We start from the raw sequence: 21,760 nt of genomic DNA on the forward strand, positions 1-21,760 counted from the left end.
GGTCTGTATGAAAAATGATTTTATATGAACCACACAAAATATTCATAGCTGAAGGCATTATTAAGAGCTTCACAATCTCCCGCGTGTGTAACAATACAATAAATGAGATAAGACAATTCATCCATACAATAAAGTTCACGAGGTTTGTTGAATTCATACATTTGTGTGCAATAATTAGTTACATTTAATCTGGATCATTTTTATCAGTTAACTATGATCATTCATAATCATGATCATCATTTACTCGAGTATTACAATAATTACAATGAATGATTCATGAGATTACAATAATACAATCATTTATCTCATTACAATAACTACAATATATATAAACCTCGCAACAATACGGCTCGTTTTGCTAAATCTAAACCTACTTTATATTCACATTTGATTTCAAGAGGCCTATGCTAAGTTCGGGAGGCCTACAAAATTTTTTTAATTGATGACTCCGATAGGCCTAGTAAAATTATTTTGAGATAAGTCGAAAAAAAATTTAATTTCTAAAATTCATCAAAATTGACAAAAAAAAAATTCTACCCTAAAATTAATTGAGGAAGTTTGACATGAAGCTAAAATTTTCCGCTAATGACCTATAGGCCTAAAAAATAGCTCACACAGACGCATTTAGACCAGCCAGGAAATAGGCCAAAGTTGGGGTTCATTTCTTGAGTTTAGGCCCACCAGGAAATAGGCCTAGGTTGGGGCTCATTTCTTAGGCTTATGTCAGGAAATAGGCCTAAGATGGGGGTTCATTTCTTGGGCTTATGTCAGCCAGGAAATAGGCCTAAGTTGGGGTCCATTTCTTAGGCTTAAACCAAGAAATAGGCCTAAGTGGGGTTCATTTCTTAGGCTTATGTCAGCCAGGAAATAGGCCTAAGTTGGGGTTCATTTCTTAGGCTTAGGCCCGCCAGGGGACATTAGGGCCGCCAAAAAGTGCGCTGGCGGAACATTCCCGCCGCTCCCACCGCTGCTGGCGGCGGCGGCCGCGGCGTTCCCAAGGAAATTTTTGTACATTCCTAAATTTGCGAGCGCCTCGGGGGAGACCCCAGAGTTCGAGGGTCCCCCCATGGGGGGTGAGCTTAATAACCCCGCTGGTCCCCCCAACCCCAGGCTGTTGAGGTGGGCCATCTGTACCGCCTGGTGAGCGGCGGACAGAGAGGACAGAGTGGACGAAGTCGAGGACGAAGGGATTAATGAATTGTAATAAGCGGCGGCTAAAGGGTTGCTGTCCATGTAGGGGAACATGTGGGGGAGACCTGGGGGGATACCTCCTCCAGGGGTGCTAGGAGATGAGGAAGAGTTCTTCGTGTTGGCTGAGGTACTCACCCCCATCAGGAAGGGGAGAAGAGACCCAGAAATGCTGCTGGGGGGCAAGGACCCCGGGGGGAGCCCTAGACCAGCTAGTCCCGGTGGTAGACCATGTGGGTTTAGACCCTGGGCAGCAGCAGCAGCAGCAGCCATGAGTGCAGCACCTGGCATGCTGTTCATGAGGTTCGATAACTCAGCATTACTCATGCCCCTTGGTAACTCAGCATTCCCCATACCTCCTCCCCCGGGGGAACGAAAGTTCCTGTTGTTGTTGGGGGTGATGGTGACTCCCCCATCCAATGATGTAGTTGATGATGATGATGATAATGATGAAGGTTTATGATGCATTAACGAAGATCTGGAATGTTTGTTCAATGTTAACGGTTTAGGTACGGCCGACACGGTTATGTCTCTTCTCGTTGAAAGGTCCAAAAGTTCGACGTCTAACCTTTCACTTTTACCACCACCTCTTCCTGTAGACTTAGTGGGGGCTAGACTGCAGGGGGGTCTGCTCAGGTCTAGGATTTGGATCTCAGGACTTGATCTTTTGCTGGTAGGGGTCTTGGGGGACGAATGTGGGGCTGGGCGGGCCGTAGACCCTCCCGCGTGGTCTGCGATGGGTTTGTCGTAGACCCGGCTGCTCTGGGCGTAGACGCTCTGGCTTTGGAAGACCCTAGGAGGGTCTGGGCGAGGAGAGTCCCCTTGTGAGGTCTTCAGAGGGGACCTGGAGGTCTGTTGGTGGGCTGCAGGGGCTGACGCGGGGAATATAGAGGTCTGGGGAAGCAAGGCAGCCAGGGCGTTGATGGTCTTGGTGCTCTGATGCGCCGGCAAAAGAAGTTTCGAGTTCGCGTCTAACAAATTCATAGACCTTAGTAGGTCTGCAGATACAAGGTCTGGCACGGTCTGTAGCTTGGTCAGCTCCGCCTGCAGGTCTAGACCGGACCTGCCCCCCAATGGGGACCCACTGACACCCAGAGGGTGGTGGGGAATGTGGTGGGAGTGGCGGGAGCTGGTCCCGACGTTCCCGACATCGCGGGTTCCGTTCATCAATCGTCCCCCGCCATCGTCGGGTTTGAACCTCTTGGCTGAGGGTTCACAACTGAGCCCCCCGACCCCAGGGGAGGCCGAAGCCCCGGCGGCGGCCACAGCGGCGGCCATCGTGGCCGCGGCCACCGCATTAAACGAATTCTTATCGAATTTCTTCGCAAGTTCCGACAAATTCGAAAGCGAATTTAAATCCAAAACGTTCAGCTCGGGGAGGTCGATCCCAAGGGCTTTGAGGTTGAGCCCCGACCCTAGAACCCCTAATGGGGATGAGGCAGCAGCAGCAGCAGCGGCTGCAGCTAATGTCTCATTAAAGGTGCGGGGGATTGGGGTGATGGTTATCTCGGGGCGCTTGGCGAGGTCCGCGGGGATGTGGGAGTCCTTCATCCCCACGCTGCTCATCTTCGGCACCTGTGGGGACATTTGGGGATTAGTGAGAGGGTTGGGGGTTAGTGCGGGGTTGTGGGGACATTTGGGGATTAGTAAGGGGGTTGGGGAGTTAGCAAGGGGGTTGTAGGGACATTTGGGGATTAGTAAGGGGTTGAGGAGTTAGTGCAGGGGTTGTGGGGACATTTGGGGATTAGTAAGGGGGTTGTACAGTCAAGAGCGTCAGTCAAGAGCGTCAGTCAAGAGCGTCAGTCAAGAGCGTCAGTCAAGGGCGTCAGTCAAGAGCATCAGTCAAGAGCGTCAGTCAAGGCTCACAGTCAACAACAAAGTGGAAACAAAAACAAAACAATACATTACAAAATTTAATAAATTGAATGAACTGTAAAAACAACAATACTAATAACAAAAACAGAAGCAATCAAGCAATATATAATATAATATGCCACACAATTATATATACAATAAAGAACACATACAATGATGTTATAAATAGCAAATAGCTAAACAAAATGGGAACTAAATAGAATTTAATTAGTTAATGAGACAACAACTAATGTAGCAGCAATTAATCAATAATCGATGTAGCAGCAATTAATCAATAATTGATATAGCAGATATTAATCAATAATTGATGTAGCAGATATTAATCAATAATTGATGTAGCAGATATTAATCAATAATTGATGTACGTAGCAGATATTAATCAATAATTGATGTAGCAGATATTAATCAATAATTGATGTAGCAGATATTAATCAATAATTAATATAGCAGCATTTAATCAATAATTGATGTAGCAGATATTAATCAATGATTAATGTAAAAACAATAACTATTAGGCATTGGTTGTGCTCTAATCAGCCATTGCTACTCATTAAATATCACAATTATTATCAGAAGACAAATTATTAATTGTACAACACTAAGAATTCCTTGATTATAATAAGCAAATAATCATCAATTATTATACCCAGCTGATAAATTGCCAATTATTTTTAAGTGATAAAACTATCAATTATAATAAATATTAATTATATTCAATTATATAACTTCGGATTTTTGCAGCATAATTCAACGATTAATTTAAAATTAATTGACGATAATCAGCAAAAATTAAACGTGATTATCAGTTGATAACTGTGATGAAACGCCATGTTCATCACTGCGCGAAGGTGATGAATCTTCGTGATGACATCCAGGGTGATGAATACGTCCTAGTCAAGAGCGTCAGTCAAGAGCATCAGTCAAGAGCGTCAGTCAAGAGCGTCAGTCAAGAGCATCAGTCAAGAGCGTCAGTCAAAAGCATCAGTCAAGAGCATCAGTCAAGAGCATCAGTCAAGAGCGTCAGTCAACAATATAGCGAAAAACAAAAACAGAACAAAAATACATCACAAAATTCAATAAATTGAATGAACTGTAAAAACAACAACAATAATAATAATAATAATAATAACAACAGCAATCAGTATATATAATATAGGTAATCCACCACACAATAGTAAAAACAATAATATATACAATAAAGAACCAACACATGCAATGATAAATTAGCAAATAAATTAGGAAAAAGCAAACTAATTAGTATTTCAATAATTAATTAGTCAACAATTGATGTAGTAGCAATTAGGCATTAATTAATTGCGCTCTTAATCAGCCATTACATTTCATTAAATATTGCAATTATCAGAAAACAAATTCTCATTATACTAAACTAATAATTTCTCGATTATAACAAGCAAATATTTATTAATTATTATAACCAGCTGATAAACTACCAATTATTTTCCAGTGAGAAAACTATCATTTACAATGAAGAAATTGATTATTAATTATATTCAATTATATATATAGTATAATTATAACCTCGGATTTTTGCAGCATAATTGAATGATTAATTTCAAATTAATTGACGATAATCAAAGCAAAATTAAACGCGATTATCAGTTGATAACTGTGATGAAACGCCATGTTCATCACTGCGCGAAGGTGATGAATCTTCGTGATGACATCCAGGGTGATGAATACGTCCTGAGTGATGAATGCAGGTGCTGGTGATGAATGCTGGTGCTGGTGATGAATGCAGGTGCTGGTGATGAATGCTGGTGCTGGTGATGAATGCAGGTGCTGGTGATGAATGCTGGTGCTGGTGATGAATGCTGGTGCTGGTGATGAATGCTGGTGCTGGTGATGAATGCAGATGATGAATGCCGTTGACATTGATGAATACGGTGATGAATACCAGTGATAAATGGTGATAACTCACCGAGAAGAGTGGTGATGTCACCACACCGCTGGCAAACAAAGCTGCACCATTTTTCTGATCATTATTGGGTGGTGAAGCACGGTGGTGCTGGTGGTGGTGGTGAAGATGGGTGATGATATCCACGGGAGCAGACCAGGTGGACGTGGTGGTGGTGGTGGTGGGTGATGAATCCATGCGGGTCATCACACTCGATTTGTCCTGAACCTACGGCACCACACAAGTGATGACAACACCACACAATTACTGTCTGTGTACTTAACGTCACCAAACAGGTGATGACAACACCACACAGGTGGTGAAAACACCACACAGGTGGTGAAAACACCACAGGTGGTGAAAACACCACAGGTGGTGAAAACAGCACACAGGTCACCACCACAAATGGTGTGATGATAGCAGTTCAACATGTGATGACATCACCACATTGTGGCGGCCAACCATTAAAATAATAGTGGTGCATTTCCATAAACTTGTCACCACACCACCACTATTTTCAGTGTTTTTATTCTATAATTATAACTAATAATATAATTTTTATAATAATAACTAATAATGTTATTTCGATAATAATAACTACGGACAGTAATAATGTAATTTTTATAATTATAACTAATATTATGATTTCGATAAAATCACTGTATGCGTTTTCGTTCTCATCTTATTGTATTTATTGTACTAAAATTCCACATCAAATTCAAAGGTTTCCAACACAAAAAAATTTACAAGAATTTCAACACATAGAAGTTTAAAACACACAACGGGAATTCTAACACAAAACCAGAATTTTAACACAAAAAACACCACACAAAACAACAATGTGTGGGGGCGATGGACCAATCATTTGATCCCCTCATCCTCATAATACAAAATACAAAAAATTAACACTAAATAATACAAAACAATACAAAAAAACTAATACAAAAAAACGAAACCATAAAAATACAAAAACATTACAAAACAATAAAAAAAATGCAAAACAATAAAAAAACATACAAAAACACAAAACAATACAAAAGAATACAAAACCACACAAGGCACACAAGTGTTGTTAGTTAAGAGACACAGACAACAGTTCTGTTGACCACAGCAACAGACGAAACAAACGAAGCAACAGACGACTGCAATAACTGCATTAATATGTACACAAAAACAGACATAAATTTAAAATATTAAGAACGATTACCATAGAAAACAAGACCAATATAGATTTTTTAATCCACACAAGATAAAAACGTATAAAAAACGAAGAATGTGAACAGAAAAACGATATGAAAATAAAAATTATAAGGAAAGATAGTGAAAAACGAATAAAAATAATAGTCATGACTATGAACAAAAAATAATACACAAAAAAATATTTAAAAAAAGTACGGATAGAAAAAAAATATAAACGTAAAAAATTAAAAATTAAAAAATATTATCCGGATAACAAAATTATTATGTCAATGAAAAAAATAGCAATACAAACAAAAAATATATAATTCATAATATAAGAAGAAAAATATAAGACGAACCTGCAGGATGGAAACAGAAGGCTCGCCGTCCTGTTGTTTCTTGCCGTTACTGTTGCGCGCAGCATGTTGCTGTTGTTGCTGTTGATGTTGTTGCATCTGTTGTTGTTGTTGCTGTTGATGTTGTTGCATCTGTTGTTGTTGTTGCTGTTGATGTTGCATCTGTTGTTGTTGCTGTTGGTGATGGTGCAGAGCTTTAGCTGTTTCTGAGCCGTACAGTCGCTTCTGTTCGTTCAACAGGAACTTCTCGTACGGGTACAGCAGCCTGTCAACAGGGGCGTGTCAACAGGAGGGTGTCAACAGGAGGGACTGTTGCTTACAGGGGTTCAACAGATGGGAGTTTTAGTGGAGGGGTTAAAAATAAGAGGGGTTCAACAGAGATGACTTTTAGTGGAAGGGTTAAAAATAAGAGGGGTTCAACAGATAGGAGTTTTAGTGGAGGGGTTAAAAATAAGAGGGGTTCAATAGAGATGACTTTTAGTGGAAGGGTTAAAAATAAGAGGGGATCAACAGAGGGGAGTTTTAGTGGAGGGGTTAAAAATAAGAGGGGTTCAACAGAGGGGAGTTTTAGTGGAGGGGTTAAAAATAAGAGGGGTTCAACAGAAGTGACTTTTAGTGGAGGGGTTAAAAATACGAGGGGTTCAACAGAGGAGACTTTTGAGTGGAGGGGTTAAAAAAGAGGGGTTCAACAGAGGGGACTTTTGAGTGGAGGGGTTAAAAAAAGAGGGGTTCAACAGAAGGGACTTTTGAGTGGAGGGGTTAAAAAAAGAGGGGTTCAACAGAGGGGACTTTCGAGTGGAGGGGTTAAAAAAGAGGGGTTCAAAAGAGGGGACTTTTGAGGAGGGGTTAAAAAAAAAGGGCTCAACTGAGGGGACTTGGATGGGGTCAACAGAGGGGACTTGGATGGGGTCAACAGAGGGGACTTGGATGAGGTCAGAGGGGACTTTTGAATGGAGGGGTTCAACAGAGGGGACTTTTGAATGGAGGGGGTCAACAGAGGGGACTTGGATGGGGTCAACAGAGGGGACTTTTGAATGGAGGGGTTCAACAGAGGGGACTTTTCAATAGTTCGGTCGGTTGGAAGGGTTGGAGGGCTGGGTTGTTAGGGTGTGTAGGTGGGGTGGGTGGCAAGAGTGGGTTAGAAGAGTGGGTTGGTAAGATAGGTTGTTGGGGTGGGTTGGAAAAGTGAGTTGAAAGGGTGGGTTGGAGGGCTGGGTTAAAAGGTTGGGTCAGAAGGGTGTCTTGGAAGGGTGGGTTGAAAGGACAGTTGGGTTGAGGTGGGTTGCCCACTCACCTCTCATAATGCCTCCTGATGACATTAGCAGAGGAGGGTGAGGGTGGGTTGGTGGGGTGGGCAGGAGGTGGGCCAGCCATCTGATCATATAACATCTTCCACTGCTTCTTAGCGCACACCGCCTCGTACCCACCCAGCTGCTGTACTGCGCTGAACAGCTCGAACACGTTCACTGCACAGTGTACAGTGTACAGTGTACTGGTCAGAGTACTGGTCAGTGTACTGGTCAGTGTACTGGTCAGTGTACTGGTCAGTGTACTGGGCCTATACTTTCAAAAAAGTTAAGAGATCGTAAGTTCATCAGCCAATCATTGACGGCCTTTCAAGCAAAATCCACCAATCATAGACAAGAAAATAACTGGTCAGTGTACTAGTCAGTGTACTAGTCAGTGTACTAGTCAGTGAACTGGTCAGTGTACTAGTCAGTGTACTAGTCAGTGAACTGGTCAGTGTACTAGTCAGTGTTCACTGCACACAGTGTACTAGTCAGTGTACTAGTCAGTGTAGTAGTCAGTGTACAGGTCAGTGTACTAGTGAGTGTACAGGTCAGTGTACTAGTCAGTGTTCACTGCACACAGTGTTCTCGTCAGTGTTCATGGTAGTGGTGTTAACATCAGGAACACTAACTTGACTGGCCTAACTTTACAAATACTACGCTATATAACTTGCAATATACCATCAAATCCATGTATGATATAGTCTATGTGCCATATAGCCTACATACGATATAATCTTATAATAGGATTAATGTTAATAAAATCAATAGAAAACACAGAAGGCAACGTAAGTCATGAGACGACTGAACAACTAGCAAAGTAAGTCTGCTGAAAATAATAATGATAATTAAATAGTTATATAATGCACAAAGTTGGAGCAGTGTATGAAACGGGCCGGGGTCGCACAGGGCCGGCCAGGAGCAGTGAGGGAGCAGGCATGTCCCTTTATGAGTCCTATATAATTAAATGCTGTACATCTTTCGCTTCAAACAATGGCGGTTTAAATACTGCTTCAATCCTGCTGGTAAGCGGCGGACAGGCCCTATCGGTGCTTTAATCCCGTTAAAATGAGGCAGGCATGCCCGATCCTGCTTGAATCCTGCTCCAAACCCACTGAAATGAGGCAGGCATGCCTGATCCTGCTCTAGACCTGCTCCAAACCTGCTGAAATGAGGCAGGCATATGCGATTCTGCTCTAAACCTGCTCCAAACCAGCTGAAATTAGGCAGGCGTGCCTGATCTGCTCCAAACCTGCTGAAATGAGGCAGGCATATGCGATTCTGCTCTAAACCTGCTCCAAACCAGCTGAAATGAGGCAGGCGTGCCTGATCCTGCTCTAAACCTGCTCCTAACCAGCTGAAATGAGCAGGCATGTGCGATCCTACTCTAAACCTACTCCAAACCTGCTGAAATGAGGCAACCGTGCCTGATCCTGCTCTAAACCTGCTCTGTTGCGTCAATTGGCCAAGGCGCCTGCTCCGAACTTCTATTTCACGATTCCTCACAAACTTGCGACACTAAGGGCTAATCATCTATCACTAATCTCTAATCACTAGAGACTAAATTACCACTAATCTCTAATCACTAGACCCTAATAAGTTACCACTAATCTCTTATAAGTAAAAAACTAAATAATAATCACACTTACGCTGGCGGTAGCCCACATAAGGCAGGCGCGTAATCAGTTATCACTAATCTCTAATTATAGACCCTAATCAATTATCAATTTATCACTAATCTCTAATCATTTGAGACTAATAAGTTATCATTAATGTCTTATAAATAAAAAACTAAATAATAATCACACTCACGCTGGCGGTAGCCGACATGGGGCAGGCGCGTGATGGGAGAGTTGCGGTCCCTCATAAACTTATGCAACTTCGACATGAAGTCAACTTCTATGAGACGATTCAACGCGGGTGTTGAAAAGTCCTGTTGTTGTTGCTGTTGTTGTTGTTGTTGTTGTTGACGATGGTGTTCCTGTTGTTGTTGGTGGTGATGGTGGAGTTGTTGTAACGAGTTTAGGTAACTTGGTGGTAGGTTATGGTGGTTATTTTTGTTATGGTTGCTGGTGGAGTTAGAGTTACCGTTGGTTGAAGAGTTAGTGGTGGTGGTGGTGACAGTTGAGTGTCGTGATGACTGTGGTGATGAGGAAGCATGATGATGGTTATGGTGATGATTATTATGGTTATGATGGTGTTGCAGGAGTTGGTACGAACTCCTAGCATTTACGTTAGCAATTTTAAGGTTAGGGTTGGGGTTAGGGGTTGAGACCCCGCGGATATTGAGAACCCCAGCTATTGGGTGCTTGGCTTTGCGGTCTAAAGCCCTGAGGCTGTTGGGCTTAGTGGGGACAGTGAGCCCGGGCTTGGCTTTGAGTTTTGGGGCTTGCAGGGCGTGGGGTTTAGCAAGTTCTTCGGTTTCCTCGGAAGATTCAGAGTCTGAGTTGTTACCCCCCGCGGGGGGCACGCCCCCGAGCAGGGGGGCGAAGGGGCGCTTCCTGTGCTTCTTGCGGGGGCGCCCTTGTAGCTTGGGGGCTTGGGGGGAGAGGGAGGGGGGAGGGATATTTTATTATTTTTTATCGTAATAAATATGATCATATTATATACAAATATTAAAATGTGGTACAATATTATAATGTTGTACAAATATTATGATGTTATAGGTATATTATATTTATATTTTACAATATATTATTACGTTTATTGTAAATTCAAATAATATTATTGTACCAACCCCCAACCCACCGCCCGAAGTTTGTTGTGCGCCGATATTCAGCCCACTCATTGAGCTCATTTGACCCACTACCCTCATGCCCCTCCTAACCCACTCATCCCACTCACCCAGATGGTTACACAGCAGATCATGCCCCTCCAGCTCCGGGTAGTCGAAGACATCCCTGCAGAAGAGGAGCAGGGTGTTGTGGGATGGCACCAGGAACCCACCAAGGGCCTGGACCACAGCGGACCTCATGTGGTGAGCCACACACCCCACCCGCGCCAGCACACTGCGTATGCGGCAGTAGCGGTCATAGGTCAGCACCACGGGGTGGGTCGTGGTGGGGGTGATGACGTCACCTGCGGGGGGAGGGGGGTTAAGGGTGGGTTTCTTATAATACGCATAAATAACTATATAAATATATATATGCAATATAGTCTATGTAAACACATAGACTATAGTCCATGTGTTTACATAGACATAGTCATAGACTACCGTATATAGTATAGTCTATATAGTATAAAACATGCTATATAGTCTATGTAAATATATAAATAAATATACGGTACGCTATATAACATATACGACTAGACTGGTTTCTATCTAGAGAGGATCGTTTGCTGCGGAGGAAGCAGTTCTAGAACTAGCCTAGAACTATAATAATTTAATACACTCCTAATCTAGAATTAATAATAATATATGCAATCCTTTTTCTATTAAGATCATTTGCAGTAAAAGCGAATTAAAAATACTGCTCATTTTCGACTATTATATTAATAATAACTTCGTAATTCTCAGTAGGTATCTCATTTTAAAAACTATTATATTTCGAAGGCTATTCTAGTGAACTAGTAATTTTTCTAATATTTTAATAAAACTACTCATTTTATGCCTGGTATTTCAACTAACTTGTCAAACTAGTCACTAAGCAGCCCCCTGCCGCCCCAAAACTCCCCCACCCCTACTAATTTTTTCTAATATTTTATTAAAACTACGTATTTTCTGCCTGGTGTTTTAACCAACTAGTCACACTAGTTACTAAACTACCCCCCTACCCCCACAACCACCCCCTATTAATTTTTCTAATATTTTAATGAAACTACGTATTTTCTGATAGGTATTTTAACGAACTAGTCAAACTAGTCACTAAAATACCCCCTGCCCCCACAACTCTCCCATACTATTTTTGAACATTTTAATAAAACTACGTATTTTCTGGCTGGTATTCAACTAATTAATCAAACTAGTCACTAAACTACCCTCCTCCCAACGTCGACGCCCCCCGCGACGGGGGGCGGGTAGTACAGCGTCTCGGGGAGCTCCTGTAGCTTCCTGTTATCATTCTTGTTATTACTGTTATTGTTCTCAATAGCGGCGGTAATAGCACAGGAATATTTGTTCTCCTTCTGGTCATGCTCCGTCTTGATGTTGTTATTGATATGGGGGTCAATAACGCCCCCCTCGAGGGGGGTTTCTGTTTTGATGGGGGACGACGGGGGTTCGTTTTTAATAGGAGTATGGTTATTTTCTGTTGTTCTGTTGCCGCTGTTGTTATTAACTGTTGTTTCATCGGTGATAACAACAACATCGCTGTTATTTTTCTCGTCTTCATTATTGCCGTTGTTATTAACAGCGCTGTTGTCGCCGTTAGTGCTGCTGCTGTTGTTCCTGTTGAGGGGGGGTGAGGGGGAGCCTGAGGGTCGGGGGTGGGGCCCGTAGACCCCCTTGAGGCCCGTGGCCCACTGCACGTCCTCAGCGGTGCGTATGAGGCCCACCAGGTCCTCTGCCCTCACCACCACCTTCTCGGAGAGGCACACCACCTCGTGCTGCGGGGGATAAATAAATATATTATAGTATAATATAGTATATTATAGGTTATTACATGGTAATATTATGGAACATTATATAGCAGGATATAATATAGTATATTATAGTGGTATAGTACAATGAATGGCATCATAACCTTCTCGGAGAGGCACACCACCTCGTGCTGGGGGGCGATAATTAAATATATTATAGTATATTATAAGTTATTATATGATAATATTATAGAACATTATATAGCAGGATATAATATAGTGTAATATAGTGCTATAGTAGCATGAACGGCACCACTACCTTCTCGGAGAGGCACACAACCTCGTGCTGGGGGGTATAAGTAAATATATATTATCGTATAATATAAGTTAAATAGCATTGGTTATTATATAGTATACTATAGTTATATAGTAACATTAACGGCACCATAACTTTATACGACAGGCACACATATACCACGTCGAACTGGGAAGGGGGGAGAGTGATGTACATTATACAATAATATACATAATATTGTACAGATATATGTTCCTCCTAAACCACTCAGCCTACTTATTATGATATACGATATAGAAATATATATGATATATTAGGATACCATAGTAATCCGAAATCCTGTATTCCCGTTGTCCCGAATCCTTTTAGTAATAATAATAATAATTATACTAAAAACAATAATCATAATGTGTGTTAAATGAGTGATTAATTGGTTAACGAAAAAAATACTTGAAATAACAAACAATTCGTGGAGATAAACGATTTTAAACAAAACTGACGATTCGTAGCAACAATCAGTTCGTAAAAAAAAAACAATTAAAAATTTTCAATTTCATCGCTTGTACAAGAACACACTCATAAACATAAATGAATCAACTTGTCCAAATCCTGACAAACTTAACTTGCTATACGTAGCACTGATACGCCCTTCTGCCGGCCCAAAACTGAGTCAGGATGACCCATACAAGGACAAAAAGTTCGTCGCTAAATAAAAAAATTCGTTTCCATATGGAAAAATTCCCACGAATTTCCCTGAGTGTGAAAATTGCGATGCCTACGCATATTCGTGCGTAGCTGAACTACGCAGCGCCGCGTTAACGAACGAAAGCGTAACACGGAGGGATTTTTTTTTTCTTAAGAAAGCCTAAAATAAACTTCCCGATAACAACAATGATAACGAAGATGATAACAGCGACGGTAAGAATGATGATAGTTATAATTAGTACGATAACAAAGACGACAATAAGAAGTCCGATGATTATGATAACAAGGACTATAACAACGCCCTTGTTACATGCATAATTATTTTAATTATTTATTTGGTTAGCTCATCTGTTAGTACATTCATTAACTTAAGTTATTAAGTTATTCATATTCATACACGCATGAATATGAATTACTTACATACATATACAGTGAATAAACTTAATAGAATTATACGAAGGCAAGTAAAACTGAACGCTTAATATTTACTATAAAAAGCAATTATATGTGAAGTAAACTTTGATAAACGACGGTGAAAAAATTATAATTGAATAAGGAAAATTATAAGTGGAATAATACAAGGAAAAAGAGACCTAGATATAGTGGAGGGCGGGGAGGGGAGAGGGAATATAAGGAAAATGTTATATTTATTTTTGTAGGGCGACGAGGAAAATGTCAGGAAGGGAGAATAATTAACATAATAACGATCGTTAAGTAGAAGGAAGGGAGAATAATTAAAATAACAACGATCGTTAAGTAGAAGGAAGGGAGAATAATTATGAGGGCAACGATCGTTAAGTAGAAGGGAGAATAATTATAAAAACAACGATCGTTAAGTAGAAGGGAGAATAATTATAAAAACAACGATCGTCAAGTAGAAGGGAGGGAGAATAATTATGAGGGCAACGATCGTTAAGTAGAAAAGAGAATAATTATAAGAGCAACGATCGTTAAGTAGAAGGAAGGGAGAATAATTAACATAATAACGATCGTTAAATAAAAAAATGGCAAGAAAATTAGGTGTAGCCTCGTAACGATGATAAACTGGAATAAGGAGGAGAGATAAAATGTCTTCTTGGGGGCCGACATGTTGGAGCGGGTGGGGGGAGAGAGAATGAGAGAGAATGAGAGAGAGAGGGAGAGAGAGAGAGAGAAAAAAAAAGAGAGAGTAGATAGAGAGAAAGGGAGAGAGAGAGAAAGAGAGAGGGAGAGAGAGAAAATGAGAGGAAGAGAGTAGAGAGAGTGAAAGGAAGAAAAAGAGCGAGAAAAATGAGAGAGTGAAAGGAAGAAAAAGAGCGAGAAAAATGAGAGAGTGATAAGGAAAGTGAGTGAAAGGGAGAGAGAGAGTGAAAGGGAGAGAGAGAATGATAGGGAGTGAAAGGAAATGAGAAAGAGAGAAAAATAGAGAGACTGAGAATGAGAGACAGAGGAAAATGGATAGAGAGAACTGACGGAAACAGAACAACAACAACAAGAAAAACAAGAGCAACAATGACGTCACGAGGCCCCGCCCCTCGACAGCGTGACGTCACCAAGCCCCGCCCCTCCATGTGCGTGACGTCACCGTCGTGGGTTCCAACAACACTACACGCACGAACACACGAACCACGCACACACCACCTGCTTGTCATCATTAGTGCTTAGGAACATACGAATATAATTGATGTGTTACCATATACCTCGATAATCGTTAGTGCGTTGAGCGCACGAATATACGAACGAGCATAAAAAATATATACGATTATCCGAACGAAAAATATAATATACGAATATACGAAGGAACATTTATAAAATATACAATATACGAAGGAAAAAAATATAATATACGAATAAACGAAGGAACATATATAAATATACGAATAAACGAACGAAAAAATATAATATACGAATATACGAACGAAAAAATATACGAATATACGAACGCATATACGGATGCACGAAATTGGATATGAATTCACGACCGCGGATCCCAATGCACGAAAGTCAATACGAATGCACCAATACACGAATGAGCGCGAATTAACAATAAAGTGCAAAAATACACGAACGGGTACGAATAAATGAAGAACCACGAATGCGTGAGTGCGAACAAATGACAAGCTACGAACTATCAACACGTTTCACGTCTCGTGCCTCACGAATACGCACGAAATGCGCACGAATATCACGCGAAAATAACATTAAAATATATCGGGAAATGATAATAAATGCCACCCGAAATAACAAACTAAATGCTAAAAAATGGTGAAGCTCAGCATTGATGGAAATGGCCAATTCCCGCCCAACTAATTACATGGCGTACACATTTCTGGAATTTCGGGAATCAGGAATTGATTACAAAAAGAACTTCGGGAATCAGGAATTGATTACAAAAAGAATTTCGGGAATCGGGAATGCTTGCTTGGACATCAGGAATTGAAACAATGTCGGGAATACGGGTGCCACGTCAACTTTTGTGTCCCAGAAGCGACTTGCAGCAAAAAAAATATTGTATTCCGAGCGGCAGAAAAATATTCAGCGTGGGAAAAAAAAATAAATATTACGCGAACGAAACTCTGAGGGAAAACGGCGCCGCTGTTCACTGCGTGAAACAATTTGGTACGTACGAAGCTTTCTGGGAAAAGCTACCTGAACGAAATTTTGTGGAACAGTAATGCCGAATTTAAAACAAATTTAGAAGGAATAATATTGGGCGAGGATAAAAATTATTAAACTTAGAAATAAATTTGGTAAGAAGTGAATATATTTAAATCAGGAAGAAATGAGTAGGAAATTGAGTAATTATGAAATAAAACTGTAGTTAGGAACATATATCTAATAAAGCAATTTGGAGAAACAATTAATCAATAAAATTAATCAAAAATGAATATTCATTTGTGAAGCAAAAGATTTTTTTTATGGAATAAGACAAGACAAAATTTCACTTGTTGGATAAATTGAACGTTAAAAATGTGTTAATAAAATACAAGAGGGAAATTCAATCAATATTTACGGCCAATCAATAACCCATTAACGAAAAAAAAAATAAAAAATATTAATAAATAAGGGCAGCAGTAAACCGAGAAAATGGAAACGAACAAAAGCGCACACCAGACAAAGCCTCGGCCGCCACGTACACACGCACGCACACAGCTACTTACACACCACACATGTGCACAAAATGGACGTGGCAAGCGTCAAGATATACAGACTGTACCGAGTGATACACCTGGTACAGTCGTAGTGTACAGTCGTACAGTGTACAGTCGTACAGTGTACAGTCGTACACTGTACAGTCGTGCAGTGTACAGTCGTACAGTGTACCGTCGTACAGTGTACAGTCGTACAGTGTACAGTCGTGCAGTGTACAGTCGTACAGTGTACAGTCGTACAGTGTACAGTCGTAGTGTACAGTCGTACAGTGTAGTCGTACACAGCTACTTACACACCACACATGTGCACAAAATGGACGTGGCAAGCGTCAAGATATACAGACTGTACCGAGTGATACACCTGGTACAGTCGTACAGTGTACAGTCGTGCAGTGTACAGTCGTACAGTGTACAGTCGTACAGTGTACAGTCGTGCAGTGTACAGTCGTACAGTGTATAGTCGTGCAGTGTACAGTCGCGCAGTGTACAGTCGTGCAGTGTACAGTCGTGCAGTGTACAGTCGTGCAGTGTACAGTCGTGCAGTGTACAGTCGTACAGTGTACAGTCGTACAGTGTACAGTCGTTCAGTTACAAGTACAGTGTACAGTGACTGAGCGAGCTACATGTACACTATACAGTGACTGTAGCGAGCTACATGTACACTGTACAGTGACTGTAGCGAGCTACATGTACACTGTACAGTGACTGTAGCGAGCTACATGTATACTGTACAGTGACTGTAGCGAGCTATATGTACAGTGTACAGTGACTGTAGCGAGCTACATGTACACTGTACAGTGACTGTAGCGAGCTACATGTACACTGTACAGTGACTGTAGCGAGCTACCTGTACACTGTACATTGCCCGTAGCGAGCTACATGTACACTGTACAGTGACTGTAGCTAGCTATATGTACACTGTACAGTGACTGTAGCGAGCTACAGCAGCAGGCAGGTAGCTACACGTAGCGCCTACGGATTGCTTAGGCCTATAGCCCCCCCACCCCCGCCCCCCCTAAGGCACCCATGTACTGCACTCTTCATTAAAAAAAAATTTACCTTATTTTTAATTCAATTAAATTTTAAAGAAATTAAAGAACTCGTTAAAAAATTTCACATCTCATTAAGAACTTCATGAACTCATTAAGAAGTTATTGAACCCAATAAAAACTTCCTAAACACCTTAAAAACTTTTTGAACTCATTAAGAAGTTATTGAGCTCATTAAAAATTCCTAAACTCCTTAAAAACTTCTGGAACTAATTAAGAAGTTATCAAACTTAATTAGAACTCCCTGAACTCAATAAGAACATAAACTCCTTAAAAATGTCTTGAACTCATTAAGAAGTTATTAAACTCATTTAAAACTTCCTAAACTCCTTAAAAATGTCTTGAACTCATTAAGAATGTTTCGAACTTAATTAGAAGTTTAGAACTCCCTGAACTCAATAAGAACTTTCTTGAACTCATTAAAATTACCCAAAGCAACTTAAGAACCTTGGGAAAACTATACCTAACTCATTAAGAACTCCTTGAACTCGTTAAGAAAAACTCACACAAAGTCAACAACTGCCGAACTCATTAAGAACTCCTTTAATTAGCATTAAACTTTTCATATATAACCACGTTAATTATCAGAAAAAGCCTTAAATTAAATAAAAAAATATGTGAAAAATTTCTGTAATTTGTTACAAACTTGCGACAATAATTCTCATAGGCAACACCCCCTCCCCCACTCCCCCCTACCCAAAGTAGGAGTGGGGGGAGGGAAGTAGGAGAGGGGGGAGCGGGTAGTATACGGCCTGAACGAAACAATATGGAAACACGGCAGGGGAAAGCGAACGAAATTCGTAGCAGCGCGCGACGAAACACAATGAAACGTTGCAGTCAATAGCGGCGAACGAAACTCAGAGGGAGCGACATCCCGAAAAGAGGGATTCTAATTTTAGGAAATATTGAAATATGAGGGATCGCGGGGGTAGGGATGACCCCCCCCTCACCCCCACGTGAGGGGGAGAGGGATCTGAGATTAAAGTATACAAATATAAGGAAATAATATACAAAATTCATGAAATTACATTTAAATAAATATTTATAGAATTATTGTGGAAAATCTTATAGGTCTAGGGAGTCGGGGGAGGGGGGGGCAAGCACATCTCCCCCTCTCCCTCCTCCCCTCGAGGGGGGCAGCTCGAGAGGATGCAGGATTGAATCAATAAGTCTTGCTGGTGATTACAAATCTTAAATTACTTAATACTTATCAAGAATACCTTTAGAATAATAACTTTATAATCATTCAAATACCATTAGAATAATAACTTTATTATCATCCAGAATACCATCACAATAATAATTTAATTGTAATCCAGAATACCATTAGAGTGATGAACATAGCCATAAATTTAAATAATAAAGTTCAAACGACCATAAATTTAGACTTTACAATTTAAATAGTCAGCAATTTAAATATTATGGTTCATGTGACCATAAACTTCTTTTTTAGGGCAAAAACCATAATTTTAGATTTCGTAGTTCTAATGATCGCAAATTTAGTTATTATAATTCAAATAACCATCAATTTAGATATTATAATGCAAATAACAATAAATTTAGATATTATAGTCCAAATAACCATAAATTTGGACATCGTAGTTCAAATAACCATAAATTACGACAAATTAATCACCTGAACGTAAATTTAGAACTAAGGTCCACATTAATTTGAAACCCACTTCTCCTCCCCTGCCCTCCTTCCACACCACTCCTCCCCCCTGCCCCGACTCCCAATCCCCTCCCCCTCCCCGGCGAGCGTGTCGCTGAGTTTCGTTCAGGTCGATCGCACTTCTTTCACATTCGTTCACCGCACGGAATCATGAATGTTCTCATTCATGAGTGAATAAATTATTTTTCATTGATTCATTACAATTATTAAAACAAGTGATGGATTAATTAATAAATTTCGTTTGTTATTGCATGACTGGAGCTGAGTAAATAGGTATTATTTATATTGCGTAGAACGCAGCAATTTGAAACAGGACGTTAATATTTGAATGTGAACTAGGGACCAAATATATTTTATTCATGCAAAACGAGAATTAAAAAACGTGCAAATAAATTAATTTTATCGATATAATTAGTATTACATCTAATTATAACGCAATAATTTAGGATACTTGATTAAATATTATTTTGAAATGTATAAATAATTTACAGTGAACATCGACAAAACCAAATTCATGAACTTGTTAGCAAAATTCACGTGAATGACCATGAATGCATTCACCATACAACGTGAATTATGAATAAGTGGTAAATGAGAAAACAAATGAGACGGCGGTGACATTTAGTGATAACAATCATTGCTGATAATGATTGATATCACCAATAATCGAGCGACAAAAATCAGCGCAGTTATCACTGGTAACAATCATTGCTGCCTTGTTATCACAGATAAAAATCATTGCTGCTGCTTGGTTATCACTGATAACAATCATTGCTGCCTTGTTATCAGTGATAACAATCATCGCTGCCTTGTTATCAGTGATAACAATCATTGCTGCCTTGTTATCACAGAAAACAATCATTGCTGCTGCTTGGTTATCACTGATAACAAGCATTACTGCCTTGTTATAACTGATAACAATCATTGCCACTTGTTTATCATAAATAACAATCATTGTTGCTTGTTATCACTGATAACAGTAATTTCTGCCTGTTGTCGTTGATAACAATCATTGCTGCTTGTTTATCACAGACAACAATCGTTGCTGCTTGTTATCACTGATAACAATCATTGCTGCTTCTTTATCACTGATAACAATCATTGCTGCTTGTTAACACTGATAACAATCATTGCTGCTTGATTATCACTGACAACAATCGTTGCTGCTTGTTATCACTGATAACAATCATTGCTGATTCTTTATCACTTGTTTATCATAAATAACAATCATTGCTGCTTGTTATCACTGATAACAGTAATTTCTGCCTGTTGTCGTTGATAACAATCATTGCTGCTTGTTTATCACAGACAACAATCGTTGCCGCTTGTTATCACTGATAACAATCATTGCTGCTTCTTTATCACTGATAACAATCATTGCTGCTTCTTTATCACTGATAACAATCATTGCTGCTTGTTAACACTGATAACAATCATTGCTGGTTGATTATCACTGACAACAATCGTTGCTGCTTGTTATCACTGATAACAATCATTGCTGATTCTTTATCACTGATAACAATCATTGCTGCTTGATTATCACTGATAACAATCATTGCTGATTCTTTATCACTGATAACAATCATTGCTGCTTGATTATCACTGATAACAATCATTGCTGCTTGTTATAACTGATAACAATCATTGCTGCTGCTTGGTTAGCACAGATAACAATCATTGCTGCTTGGTTAGCGCTGATAACAATCATCATTGCCTTGTCATTACTGACAACAATCATTGCTGCCTGGTTATCGCTGCTTCGCTATCGCTGATAACAATCACTGCTGCCTTGTTATCCCTGATAACAATCATTGCTGCTTGTTATCACTGATAACAATCACTGCTGCCTTGTTATCCATGATAACAACCACTGCTGCCTTGTTATCTCTGATAACAATCACTGCCGCTTGTTATCACTGATAACAATCATTGCTGCTTGTTATCACAGATAACAACCATTGCTGCTTGTTATCATTGATAACAATCATTGCTGCTTGATTATCACTGATGCCTAACAATAATTGCTGCTTTGTTATCATTGATAACAATCATTGCTGCTTGTTATCACTGATAACAATCATTGCTGCTTGTTATCACAGATAACAACCATTGCCGCTTGTTATCACATAACAATCATTGCCGCTTTGTTTTCACTGATAACAATCACTGCTGCCTTGTTATCTCTGATAACAATCACTGCCGCTTGTTATCACTGATAACAATCATTGCTGCTTGGTTATCACTGATAACAATCATTGCTGCTTATTATCACTGACAACAATATTTGCTGCTTGTTATCACTGATAACAATCAATCATGGGTGCTGATGAAGGCGCCGGCGCCGTTCATCTGCAGTCAGGAAGTGAACGAAACAAAACGAAACTTCGGCGAGCGTCGCCCGTACGAAACATTCTGACACACGGCGCACTCACCTTACTACTTTACTACTTGCTGTCGTATTTTACTACTTGCTGTCGTGCTTTACTACTTGCTGTCGTGCTTTACTACTTGCTGTCGTGCTTTACTACTTGCTGTCGTGCTTTACTACTTGCTGTCGTGCTTTACTACTTGCTGTCGTGCTTTACTAC

General features: G+C 40.2%; 1 protein-coding gene across 1 annotated transcript in view; it reads right to left on the reverse strand.

Moving 5' to 3' along the window:
• Positions 1-498: 498 nt before the first annotated feature.
• LOC125179342 overlaps positions 499-21,760 on the reverse strand; it is a 27,819-nt gene continuing 6,557 nt past the window's right edge. Inside the window, exons 3-10 of the mRNA XM_047885034.1 lie at positions 11,781-12,347; positions 10,647-10,911; positions 9,615-10,340; positions 7,808-7,979; positions 6,655-6,778; positions 6,517-6,612; positions 5,003-5,206; positions 499-2,763 (exon numbers count right to left, since the gene is read on the reverse strand). Coding sequence (XP_047740990.1) covers positions 886-2,763; positions 5,003-5,206; positions 6,517-6,612; positions 6,655-6,778; positions 7,808-7,979; positions 9,615-10,340; positions 10,647-10,911; positions 11,781-12,347 — 4,032 coding nt within the window. The 3' untranslated portion in view covers positions 499-885. The remainder of the gene's footprint in view (positions 2,764-5,002; positions 5,207-6,516; positions 6,613-6,654; positions 6,779-7,807; positions 7,980-9,614; positions 10,341-10,646; positions 10,912-11,780; positions 12,348-21,760) is intronic.

This window comes from Hyalella azteca, unplaced genomic scaffold (genome assembly GCF_000764305.2).
Source record: "Hyalella azteca isolate HAZT.00-mixed unplaced genomic scaffold, Hazt_2.0.2 contig16743, whole genome shotgun sequence".
Classification (NCBI taxonomy): Eukaryota; Metazoa; Arthropoda; class Malacostraca; order Amphipoda; family Hyalellidae; genus Hyalella; species Hyalella azteca.